Source organism: Tasmannia lanceolata, unplaced genomic scaffold (assembly GCF_043159265.1).
Source record: "Tasmannia lanceolata isolate RefF3 unplaced genomic scaffold, GAP_Taslan_0.1 ptg000021l, whole genome shotgun sequence".
NCBI classification, from domain to species: Eukaryota; Viridiplantae; Streptophyta; class Magnoliopsida; order Canellales; family Winteraceae; genus Tasmannia; species Tasmannia lanceolata.
Genome location: NW_027518698.1, coordinates 7,911,182 through 7,924,681, shown reverse-complemented (window position 1 = coordinate 7,924,681; position 13,500 = coordinate 7,911,182). Strand labels below are relative to the sequence as shown.

The 13,500-nt window shown below is 42.3% G+C and overlaps 1 protein-coding gene across 4 annotated transcripts in view; it reads left to right on the top strand.

Moving 5' to 3' along the window:
• LOC143855555 (uncharacterized) overlaps nt 1-13,500 on the top strand; it is a 31,207-nt gene that overhangs the window by 8,922 nt on the left and 8,785 nt on the right. The window contains exon 2 of one of the 4 annotated variants that reach the window (XM_077365709.1): nt 7,630-8,018. The exons of the other annotated variants lie outside the window; for them this stretch is intronic. Coding sequence (XP_077221824.1) covers nt 7,630-7,667 — 38 coding nt within the window. The 3' untranslated portion in view covers nt 7,668-8,018. Of the gene's footprint in view, nt 1-7,629; nt 8,019-13,500 lie in introns of those variants that run through there. 4 annotated transcript variants of the gene reach the window in all.

Below are 13,500 nucleotides of genomic sequence, written 5' to 3'. Positions count from 1 at the left end.
TTCGTATCGTTAGATGCGATTGGTGCTACGGGTGGAATTCTGATTGTGTGGGATGCAGCCAAATGGGAACTCATTGATTCATGGAGAGGATGATTTTCTCTCTATAGTTGTGAAATTCCAAGGGTGGTCCCGAGTACGGCAACTTATGAGGAGGTAAAAATTAGGTTGCTAACAAGTTTTAACCTTTTGAAAACTTCTAACCTAATTTTGAAGATTAAGAGATCAAGAATGAAAAATAAGCACACGAGTTAAATCCTAAGTGCAATGCAAAATAAAGAGCATGAGATAAGAGAGAGTGCACCCGAGATTTAAAGTGGTTCGGTCCTCAAAACGCGAGGCCTACTCCACTCCACCAACCAAACCTGTTGATGGCTTCACTATTTGATCTTCTTAACTCCGGCGAAGATTGGTGCCGATTACAATTCCAATTGCTTTAACCTTGGTGGCAATCCTCACCACGGAGAGTGGGCTCCGCTTCTCCGAACACTCGCCCGTATACAATGTTCTTGAATAAGAAAGAAGGAAACAAAAAATCCCTCACAATTGTTTACAATTTGTAGAAGATGTACAAATTTGAGCCTAATGATCCAAATCCTAATCTTAGAGGATGAGAGGCATAAACAAGCTTTGATTCACTCTTGGGATATTCAAATAGAGTTTTAGAGTGTTCGGATTGATGATTGGGAAGGTGGGAATACCCATATATATATAGAAGAACCAAAATATGACCGTTTGGTGGCATTGTCGTAAATCTGGCAAAGTTACCAACGGCTCTTTTTTCTTCCCGAAATAGTGGTCTCGGAGTTCCGAGAGATTTTCTCGGAGTTCCGAGAAATGATCTCGGAGTTCCAGGAATTGAAACAGAAATTGGAAAAATGCTACTGGACCATTTCTCGGAGCTCCGAGGAATATCTCGGAGCTCCGAGGAATATCTCGGAGTTCCGAGAAGCCTATGTCAAGCAGATTTTCAATTCTTGTTTTTGGGCTTCCAACTCTACACCAAGTTGGGATTGTTATGAGGGTTCCAAAGTGTTGGAACACCACAAAGACAATCACTTAGCCATTTAGGGTGTGTGTTTATTTACTTAATTTATGCCTCTTAAACTTAAGCTAGGATTGGATCAATACAATCTAAAAAATACTTAAAAATGGTCTTCACTTGCAATGCTTCAAGTTTTCTAGAGTCTTGGATTTTCGACGACTTTGGCCTTTCGAATGTGGTCAAATGAGTGCTTCTTGGCCTCAATCCAAGCAATCTTGTCTTAACACCATTATGATCTACAACTTAGACACTCAAACACATTAGTGATATAAAATCACTTGTGTCTTGGAATCATCAAAATAAGATGGGAATGCCAAGGTGGGAACCATTGGGCCTACAAGTTGTGAAGAATATTAGTAACAATTCGTTTTGGACCTTTTCCGGTGTTTATGGTCCAGTTCTAAGAGAGGAAAGAAGCCTATTCTGGGAGTTCTAAGAGAGGAAGGAAGCCTATTCTGGGAGGAGCTGGAGGAGATTAGTTCTAGATGGTCTCACCCATGGTTCATTGGAGGGGACTTTAACGAAATCAGATTTTTAGAGGAGAGACCGGGTGCAATCATTTCAGCCAGAATATGGATAGTTTTGCAGAATTTATTGCTACAAAAGACCTCATTGGCACTCCTCTACTTGGGGCCAAATACATGTGGGCAAGAAATGAAAGTCATAGTAGGCTGGACAGATTTCTAATTTGCCATAGATGGTTGGTGGGCTTTCAGGATGTATGTCAAACGGCGCTCCCCCACTCTGTTTCAGATCATTGCCCTACCCTTTTGGATCCCAGGATGGAATCATGGGGCCCTATCCCATTCAGAATCAATTTAGCATGGTTGGAGGTCCCTAAAATGGATGAAAAGTTGGGAGCTTGGTGGGTGGAACACAAGGCTGATGGACCGGCGGATGTAGTGATTGATGCTAAGCTTCGTTATGTGAAGAAAAAACTTAGAAAATGGAAGAGGGAAAGGGAAAAGGATTCAGCTTCAAGAAAGATATGGCTGTTAGAGCGGATCAAATGTCTAGTAAAGAAGGAAGAGGAGGGTGTTGCTACAGTCGAAGAAATTGAGGAAGTGGGCCATTTAAAGGAAGAGCACAATCGCTTTGTTCTTCAAGAGGAAATCTTTTGGAGACAGAATTCAAGGGTAAAATGGTTGAAAGAAGGGGACAAAAATACGACCTATTTTCATGCTATGACCAGTGTGCGAAGAAGGGGGAACCGTATTGACGCTTTGAAAGTGAATGATGACATGGTTGATAATAAGGAGAATATCATGAAAGAAATAATTGACTTCTATTAGGGCTTGTATTCTTACGAAAATCTTATGCGCCCGATCCCTGAGGGAGTGTCTTTTCACTGCTTATCTCAGCTAGATAGTTGATCCTTAGAGCATCCCTTCGTAGAGGAAGAAATTCAGAAAGGGTCTTCTTATTGATGAGAGATAAGGCCCCTGGCCCATATGACTTCTACATTGCATTCTTTCATAAATGCTAGGGGTATGTAAAAGATGACATTTTAAGATTCTTTGTGGAATTTCACCAGGGATGGAGTTGGACAGAGGAACTAGGGCTACTTTCATCACTTTGGTCCCAAAAGTAAAGAGGGAGGAAGGGGGGGGGATAAAAAGTGATTGACTTCAGGCCAATCAGTTTGGTTTGGTGCTTGTACAAGGTGTTAGCGAAGATTCTAGTGGACAGAATGAAAATGGTGCTACCAATGATTGTCCCTCCGAATCAATGTGCTTTTAATACATAAGAGGCAGATTGTGGATTTCTCTCTAATCGCGAACGGGTCAATTGACTTCTACTCTAAATTGGGGAAGGAAGGAATAATCTGCAAGTTAGATATGGAAAATGCCTATAATAGAGTGGAATGGGACTATCTTAACTATCTACTTGGTCGTATGGGTTTTGGATTGAAGTGGAGATCGTGAATTAGGACTTGTGTCTCTTCGGCTTGGTTCTCCGTAATTATCAATGGCTCACCAAAAGGTTTTTTCTAGTCTTCCAGAGGTTTGAGACAAGGTGACCCTCTCTCCCCATTCCTTTTTGTCGTAGTTGTAGAAACTTGAGTAGATTATTAGATAGAGGGAAAGAAGGAGGCCTTGTTAAGGGATTTGAGATTGGTGAAGGCCGATTAGAGGTTAACCATCTTCAGCTTGCAGATGATACACTGTTATTCAGTTCTCCAGACCTCCTTAAAGTAGTAAATTTGAAAGCTATTATGAGGTATTATGAGATGATTACGGGCCAAAGAACAAATTTCCACAAAGCCAAACTCTTTGGCATTAATCTTCAGGTTGCGAAGGTTAGTGAGCTGGCAGGGGTAGTGGGGTGCTCGGTAGATTCCCTCCCATCTACCTATCTTGGATTGCCCCTTGGGGTAGGTTCCCCAAGAAAAGAAAGTTGGGAACCCATAGTAGACAGGGTGGAGATGAGGGTCGAAAATTGGCAAAGGAATTTGGTCTCTAAAGGGGGTAGACTCACACTGATTAAGGCAGTTTTGGCTAATATCCCCATTTATTAGCTCTCGGTGTTTTAATTGCCCAATGAGTGTCATTCTTAAATTGGAAAAAATACAAAGGCGGTTTTTGTGGGGCGAGGCAAAGGACAAGAAAGGTATTGCATTGGTAAGTTGGCAAGAAGTTTGTATGACCATTAAGGCGGGTGGCCTTAGCATCAGAAGAATAAAGGAAACAAATCAAGCACTATTAGGAAAGTGCTTATGGGGATTTGGGGAGGAGGGATCTCAGCTGTGGGCTACAGTCATTGAAGGCAAGTATGGAGCGTGTAAAGGTCACTGGGAGTCGTTTTGGAAGCCTGAGAAAACGTTATGGAGAGATATTACATGCTTCAAAGAGAAATTTTTAGAAGGGGTCAGATTCAAAGTTTATGTTGGTGACAGAATCCGATTTTGGTGAGACAATTGGTGTAGCGAATCGCTGCTGAAAGAAGCCTTCCCGCAGTTGCCTTGGCTTCGTCTAAGGACGTGATAGTGGAGGAGTGTTTCAGCCATTCTGATAATAGGGTGATTTGGTCTCCTTCCTTTAGAAGAAACTTTTTCGACAGGGAGCTTGATTCAGTGGGTAGGTTTTTGCAAACGTTGGGTAATGAATGAAAGGAATGAATTCTCTGTCAAAATAGTTTACCACAACCTTCTACCTTACCTCGATTCCTCTAAAGTAGCCAAAGTGTGGAACATCTTAGCTCCGTCGAGGGTATGTTTCTTTGGTTGGGCTGCTAGCCGTGAGATAATCCAGACTATTGACTGTCTTAGGGAAAGGAAAATGTGGCTCCTTGATTATTGTGCATTGTGTATTGATTCTGGCGAGTTTGTAGACCATCTCTTAGTCCGTTGTAGGATAGCTAGAGAGGTTTGGGGTAGACTGCTCTCCAGATTTGGGCTTTCATGGGTGTTTCCGGTGAAGTTTTTGGAGTTACTAGACGGTTGGACCAAGGCGCCATGGAGAAATAAAGGAAAAACTCTTTGGCAGGTCTCCTTTTTGGCTACTATCTGGGTTCTTTGGAAACAACAAAATGCAAGAATATTCAAGGGATTCTCTAAAGGAGCCCAATTCCTCTTCAACAAGGTGATTGCATTAATTATTTCATGGTTGAAAACCTTAGAGACTGTCATGTTTGTATCGGCCTATGATCTGTGGCATGGTTGTAAAGAGATATGTTTCAATTCTAGTATCGTGCCCAAGATAATTCAAGCGTGGTCTCCACCGGCTCGTGGAACCTTAAAATTGAATTTTGATGGTTCTGGCATGGGAAATCCCGGTCCAGTGGGTTGATGGGGGATGAGGGGGGGAGAGTTAATTTGCGCTTTCAGAGGTCCGATTGGGGTGGCAGATTCAAATGAGGCGGAAATCAGGGCTATTATTCATCATGGAATCAAATTGCTCCAGAATGTGGATTTGAACAAGGTAGTGATTGAAGGAGATTCTCTTAATGTAATTGGGTGGCTTAGAGGTCCACATGTGGCTCCTTGGAGATTTGCTGCCATCTTTGATGAGATTCAGTATAGATTGGGGTCGGCTATGGTTTCCTTTATCCATTTTAGACGGTCTGCTAATGAGGAGGCGGACAGGTTGGCTAGAGAGGGGGTATCTAGGGAGAGTATCGAACTCTTTGATTTTCTCCCTTCCTAACTAGTGATTTTTGTACTCTTTGTCTTCCTCTCTCCGATAGTTTTGTTTGTCATTGTATTTTTGGGACCCTCTCGGTCTCATTCTTTATTAATGAAATCTCTTTGCCATTCAAAAAAAAAAAAAAACTGGCAAGCCATATGAACTACACGGGTTGTCTATTCAGCACATATAGTTGAACCTATGGAAATCACCAAGTTACATAGAATATAGGCAACTTGTATGGTCCTGTCTGACTTGGTGGCTTCTATATGCAAAAATAGCCTTGAGAAATGCGGTTGTGTACAAAGTAATTAGCATTCCTGTGTGTCAAACGTAAGATATAGATACATTGTTGTAGGTTTATTATGATTTGGCGTGTTCAAGGTGTTAACAGGTCTTTAGGTCTTTATTGTAATGCCCAAGGGCATACTTGTCTTTGTACTTCACTCTTTATTATTTATATTACATGAGTGAGGGGGAGAACCCTAACTCAATCTTTTCTCTCACTCTTTACTTTCTCTCTTTTCTCTACCTCTCTCAACATGGTATCAGAGCTCTAGGGCATGGATGCCTAGGGCCATTTTTTTTTTCTTTTCTTTCCTTCTTTTTTTCCTAACCCTAACCTTAACATCCACCTCCATCTTCTCCATCCCTAACCATAACCATAACCCCTCCATTCTTTGCTACAGTACTGCTACAGTACATCGCTACAGTGCATTGCTACAGTACCCTCTTTTCCCCACTCTTCCTTGCCCTAATATGATCCATCATAATCTCTTCTTCTTCTTTTGGGTCATAGCTATGCCCTAGATTTTCTTATTCGGCTTGATCACTATCTTCATGGTGTTGTTCTGGATTTGTACTTACATCATTGCGATGTTTGTGGCTCGGAGTTGTCTCGACTTTGTCTTTATGTCATGAGGCTATCTCATGCCTCCCTTATGCATATGTTGTCCTCAAGAAGTCACGGTCTATTAGCTTGCTTGTAGTCTTCATCCTTGTCTCTACTTGCTCGTTGTTGGTCCTTTTCAGTCTTCTTCCCAGTCTCTTATGGAAGATACCCATCATATTGAGGACCCTACTATTCGTACTCCAGCTATGGCTACTAGTTCCCAGCCGCGTCAGGCTGCGTCGTCGTCTTTGTCTTCGGTGGATGCGTCATTCCCACCGATTACCACTTCCCGTCTTGATGGATCCAACTATTTGACTTGGAAGATTGCTGTGGAGACATATCTGAAGGCCCGACGAAAGATTTCTATTATTCGTCATGATCCCCCTCCTGAGACTGACCCTACCTTTGATGATTGGGATGTAGATGATGCCCTTGTTCGTACACTTCTATGGCAGAGTATGACCCCTGCCATTGCTAGCACCATGATGGATCTCCCTACTGCCAAAAAGGTATGGGAGCACACTGCGGCATTATATTCTGGTGAGGGGAATGTCGCCCGTCTCTGCGACACTTATTCGCGCTGGATGGGTCACAGGTGCAGTGATTCTACAGTCCATGATTACTACAAACAGTTTGTCTCCTATTGCCAGCAGCTGGATGCTCTTATGCCTCTCACCACTGATCTTACCACGGCAGCCAGACAGTGGGATCAGCTCCGTGTTGTTCATTTCCTTGGGTCTGGTATTGTACCAGAGTTCACTCATCTTCGACAGCACATCCTTGGGTCTGGTATTGTACCAACTCTTCAGGAGGTATTTTTACGAGCTCAGCAATGTGCACTTAGCATTACTGTTCCTACTCCCGTGGATGTCTCGACTACTGCTGCTTATGGAGCCGCTGACCGCTCTTCCCGAGGAGGCATTTTTTGTTGCGGTCGTGGTCATGATACTAGCCGAGGCGGACATGACGGCGGCCGAGAGGGTGGCCGTGGAGGTCGAGCTCGGCCTTATTGTACTCATTGTAGGCGTGGGGGTCACTATCACGAAATTGATCTCCATCCTGAGGTGTGTCACACTCCATATCCTCGTCAGGGCCGTACTGCACATCTTGCCCTTCCAGATTCACTTGCTCCTATTGACAGCCCCTCACAGACACCACTGGCTACTCCGACCGATCAGATGGTCGTCTCTCGTGCAGACTATGATGAGCTACAGCGTTTCAGGTCTGCCAGTCGCCCTCCTACTGCTGGTCTTGTTCAGCCAGGTAGTTCTCCTACTTCGTTCCTCTCTAGTTCTAGCTCCTGGATTATTGATCCGGGAGCATCTCATCACATGACAGGTACCCGGTCATCTTTACATGATTTTCATCATGTTGTTTCACGTTCTATTACTCTTGCTGATGGGAGTACCTCTCGTATCACTGGTGTTGGCAGTTGTTCTCCTTCACCAAGCATTACATTATCATATGTGCTCTGTGTCCCCAAGTCACCTTTCAATTTACTTTCTGTTAGTCAATTAACAAAGTATCTTCATTGTTCTATCTCATTTTTTCCTTCATATTGTCTTTTTCAGGATCTCTCGACTGGGAGGACGATTGGCTCGGGCCGTGAGGTGGGTGGCCTTTATCGTCTCGAGTGCACTCCGTCCCATCCGATTCTACATGGCTCGGTCGATGCATACCAGTGGCACTGCCGTCTAGGTCACCCGTCTATGGAGTGTTTACGCAGGATTCCCTTCGTTCCTTCTTCATCTGTTAGGTCTTTTCAGTGTTAGGCCTGTGAACTTGGGAAGCATCATCGTGTGCCATTTCCCTCTAGTACTGTTAGTCGGGCTTCACACCCTTTTGCTCTTGTTCATTTTGATGTATGGGGTCCTGCGAGGACTACCTCTTTATTTGGATTTCGCTATTTTGTGGTCTTTATTGATGACTATTCACGTATGACATGGACTTATTTAATAAAAGATCGTTCTAAAGTTTTTTCTGTGTTTCGTGATTTTTATGCTGAAGTTAGTAATCAATTCTCATGTGTTATCCAATGTCTTCGCACTGACAATGCAAAGGAATATTTCTCTTACTCAAATGGTTTTCAGGAATTCCTCTCTTCGCGAGGAATTCTTCATCAGTCCTCATGTGCTCATACCTCTCAGCAGAATGGAGTGGCTGAGAGGAAGCTTCGATCCTTGTTAGATGGGGCCCGGACACTACTCTTTCAGATGCGGGTCCCTAAGACCTATTGGGCTGATGCTGTACTCACAGCATGCTACCTGACGAATAGGTTTCCCTCTTCGGTCCTTGGTGGCACCTCTCCGTTCTCGATTCTCCGTCCTACCTCTAACCCTTTCCCTCTTACACCTCGAGTTTTTGGCTGTCTCTGTTTTGTCCACGTTCTTGGGTCAGGATTAGATAAGTTGGATCCTCGGGCCGAACGATGTATCTTTCTAGGTTACTCTTGGACCCAAAAGGGTTATCGTTGTTACAGTCCTCACCTGTGACGATCCTTTGTCTCGGCGGATGTTACATTCTTTGAGACTCAGTCATTTTTTAGTCCGTCCATCTCGTTGGATCCCTCCCCCTCTACACTTCAGGAGGATTCCTTGCATACTCCTGTTCTTCCTCTTCTGGTTCTTCTTGATCCCATCCCTGTTTCTACACCTCCGGTGTCCAGTTCCTCCCCTACAGTTGATTCTACTGTTATGCCGACGTCAGCGCCTTGTGCAGTCCCTCTACCTCCACCATTGAAGCAGTATTAGCGTTGGACCAAATCTGTTGCTCATTCAGCCCCGCCCGAGCCATCATCATCTCAGCCAGAGATCCCTACTTCTGAGGTACATTCTGACTCTCTCATTGCCTCTCGCACTCGGTCTCGCAGTACTGCTCATCCCATTTCCTCTTTTGTGTCTTGACTTTCTCACCCCTGTATTTCGTAGTTTTGTTTCGTCTTTGTCCTCTATTTCTCTACCTAAGACTCTACAAGAGGCACTTGATCATCAAGGCTGGCGGGCGGCTATGGATCTTGAGATGCAGGCCCTTCAGGCCAAGCAGACATGGGATTTGGTCCCTCTACCATATGGTTCTCGCCCCGTTGGTTGTCGCTGGGTTTATGCAGTCAAGCACCTTCCTGATGACACAGTTGAGCGCCATAAGGCTCGACTTGTTGCCAAAGGGTACACGCAGACATATGGGATTGATTATGGCGAGACTTTTTCACCAGTTGCGAAAATTCCTTCTCTCCGTGTCCTGCTATCCCTTGCTGTGAATCATGGCTGGCATCTTCATCAGTTGGATGTAAAGAATGCCTTTCTTCATGGTGATTTGGAGGAAGAGGTCTATATGGAGCAACCTCCTGGATATGTTGCTCAGGGGGAGAGATCTTCTCTTGTTTGCCGTTTGAGGAAATCCATTTATGGTCTCAAACAATCTCCGAGAGCCTGGTTTGGGAAGTTCAGTGCTACACTTATTCGCTTTGGCATGAAGCAGTGCGCAGTTGATCACTCCGTCTTCAGTTTTCAGTCTCAGGCTGGTTGTGTTCTGTTGATAGTATATGTCGATGATATCAATATCACTGGTAGCGATACAGGTGGCATTCAGAGGCTCAAATCCTTCCTTCAGACAGAGTTCTCTACTAAGGATTTGGGTCGTCTTCGGTATTTCCTGGGCATTGAGGTTGCCTATTCGACTAGGGGTATCTACCTCTCACAGAGGAAGTATGTTCTGGATCTTCTTGATGAGACAGGTTGTTTGGGAGTCAAGCCTGCCTCAACTCCTATGGACCAGAATATGAAATTACTCCCTGAGGAGGGAGTCCTGTTAGAAGATCCAGGGCGATACAGACGGTTAGTTGGTAAGCTCATTTATCTTACTGTTACACGTCCAGATATTACCTTTGCAGTTAGCGCTGGTAGCCAGCATATGAGCTCACCTCGCACTTCACATTGGGCTGCTGTACTTCAGATATTGAGATATCTGAAGAGTTCGCCAGGTAAGTTGTTATTTCAGAGGCATGGGCACCAGAGAATTGAAGGATACACTGATGCAGACTAGGCAGGATCTCCGGCTGATAGGCGGTCTACTACAGGATATTGCACCTTTATTGGAGGTAATCTTGTTTCATGGAGAAGTAAGAAACAAGATGTCGTGTCTAAATCCAGTGCCGAGGCAGAATATAGAGCTATGTCTCATACGAGTGGGGAACTCATGTGGCTACGTTCCTTACTTTCGGAGATTGGATTTCCTCCTCCTTCTCCAGCTCAGTTATACTGTGACAACAAATCCGCCATTTACATTGCCACGATCCAGTCTTCCATGAGAGGACCAAACATATTGAAGTGGATTGTCATTTCATTAGAGATTTGATTCAACGAGGCTACATATCTCCCGCGTTTACCAGATCTACAGATCAATTAGCAGACATGTTCACGAAGCTTCTAAGTAGAGCTAAGTTAGTTTATAATTGTAACAAGCTAGGAATGTTAGATATCTACATTCCAGCTTGAGGGGGAGTGTTAACAGGTCTTTAGGTCTTTATTGTAATGCCCAAGGGCATACTTGTCTTTGTACTTCACTCTTTATTATTTATATTACATGAGTGAGGGGGAGAACCCTAACTCAATCTTTTCTCTCACTCTTTACTTTCTCTCTTTTCTCTACCTCTCTCAACACAAGGGATTTGTTATGGTGAGCTTAAGTGCTTAGGGCATTATTGTAATTTGATTTTTTCCTAAATTCATCTTCTCTCTCCGTTCCTTTCTCTATTTCACTATGTTACATGATATCAGAGCCACTAACTGAATCTTGACCTGATAAAACTGATTATCTTATTTCTTTCTCCTTTCTTTCCTAAAAGTTCTTTTTGGTTATTTCCTTCTCATTTTATGACGTCACTTGTCCTATTTTTTCTTTTTCTTTTTTTTGTGTGTAACAACTATAATGGTTAGTTGTTGTGACTGTAGGGTAGAATTGAAATGTGCCCTATTTTTTATTATTGGTTTTACGTCGAGTGGATCAGATCTGTGGAATTGAAATGTGCCCTATTTTTTATTATTGATTTTATGATCGAGTGGATCAGATCTGGCTCTAATGTGAATACATTCTTATCAATTAGATTAGATCTGTCCTCCTGTTTGTACTTATCATGTTCAGGAAATCAAATTTGGATTGTTGCTATCCCTCTTGTTTTGTAATGTACTGCAAGTGGCATATGAAGTTCTGATTGCGTGATTAGATATGGATCTGATTTATCTTGTGGGTCAGGTTGTGCTTAATTGGTGACATGGTCTATGTTCTCCTTGGTCGTCAATCATAGATAGTTGTGCCGATTCCTAATCTACTATGAGGCCATTTGATGACTTTGTCGGTCAACTGATTACTTACATACAATTGAATGTGAAAACTTATCTATTGTGGGCTCAGTTGAATGGGAAAACATATTTTCTGAGTGGATGTTAGATTATTGTCTAATTGTGGCATGATTATTTAATCGACGGAGCCATCTATAAGTTCTACTGTTATCTTTTGGAACGCTGCTAAAGATGTGTGGAAAGCTTTAGAAGAACATTATTCTCAGGATAAGAATGTCTCTCGAATTTATCAATTATATGAGGATATCTTTATGTTAAAACAAGATGATAATTCGTCGAGTGGGTTATAGCAGCCGTAAGGATAGATATGTGGGAAGAAATTAATATAAATCATCATATATCTTCATACTTGGATCTTCTTAAACGACAATGAAAAGAATTCCAGGTTGCTAAATTTTTGTCTGGATTGAATTCTGAGTATCAATCTATGAGGGGGAAACTCCTTGCTAGTGATAACATTGCTTCTATTAATAATATTCGACCCCTAATTTTTGTCATCACTTCTCAATCTCTTCCTTTTATATTACGACTACAAAGGGCAAATCTGTCGTTATCTCTTTTAGTCGTGTGTGTGGTTGTGGTAATGTTGGTCATGGAAGAGAAAGGGACTTAGAGAGTGGTCGTGGTGGAGAAGAGGTATCTGTAAATGTACACATTGTGGCAGAACAAATCACATGATGGACAAGTGTTGGGACAATCTTGGAAAACTATAATAGGCTAACCAAACATCTCCAGTCTTTGGTGATGAGCGAGCGGGTGCTCACTAATAATACAATCCAGTATAACTCATTGGGTAGTAGATTTGGTGTGTTTACACTTGAGGAGTACGGGAACCTTATACAGAAGCCATCAGTGTGTCTTCTACTAACCATAGTCATAAATACTTGCCTCGGGAATTTCTCGGGAAGTGAATATCTTGGGAAATTTTAAATTTTTTATTACTTTTGGGTATATATCGTGAAAAAACTAGAAAACATAGAATCTTTAAAAATATATAATTTAAGAAAAAAATAAAATTAAAAATATCATAAAATTATCGCGATATTGTCGCAATATGTTTCACAATAATGATAAAAATGAAAATATTGCTATATTTTTTTTAAATCTTGGGATTATTTTAGGGTTTAATCGTTTTATCAAAATGTCGCAATAAAAACACGATATTTTGAAAATGATGGAGATATTTGTGACTGCTACCAACAACGCTACTCTTGTTCACTCATGTAATATTGCCCTTTATGTATGTAATCCTTCTACTTGCGTTGTTGATGAAATCCCAAAGGGCAACCCAAGAGGGGGGTCAATTGGGTAATTTAAAAATTTTACCTAAATAAAAAAGGTGTGTGAGATTAATCCTAGATTATTCTAACTCTTGTTCAAATATGCTTAGAAGAAAGTAAGGGAAGAGATATTACCAATCACCAAATGAAAGAGAGGGTAAGAGGTATGAGACGACACAACGATATAGAGTGGTTCGACTCTTCAACCGCAAGGACCTACTCCACTACCCAAGTTTTGTCTCCTTGGGATTTTCTTCACTATGGTGGATCTCCACTAAAGCCGGATTCCAATCCTTACAAACCTCTACGGCCCCCAAGGGAACAAACCCTCTTTGCAAACTGCCTCCAAGGAGATTAACCCTCTTCGCAAACCGCCTCCGAGGGAACAAACCCTCTTTGCACTACAATACCAGATTTACCTTTCTTTATGCACCTAATCGTAGACCTTCGATTCCAATAATGAAGGAGAATGAAGAACGCTCGAAGCTTCTTGATAGGCGTATTTTACAATGATGGATGCTCACAATTACTCCAAAAAATTACAATGTAAAAGCCCTATGGAGATCTTCAAAAAGATATGCAAGTTCAAAGATCTTTGAAGAAATCAGTGGATTTGAAAGTTTTGGCTCAATGAAGATTTTCAATATTTCCAAAAGTCTTAAAATCCATGAAGAAACCTCATATATATCATAAATGTTTGGGGGTAGTTTGGGCAAGAAAAGATAAAAAACAGGTCAAAAAAACAACTAGCCATTATGCCCCAACGGCTAGTTTCTCGCGCAGTGCCAGTCGACCGTGGGGGGTC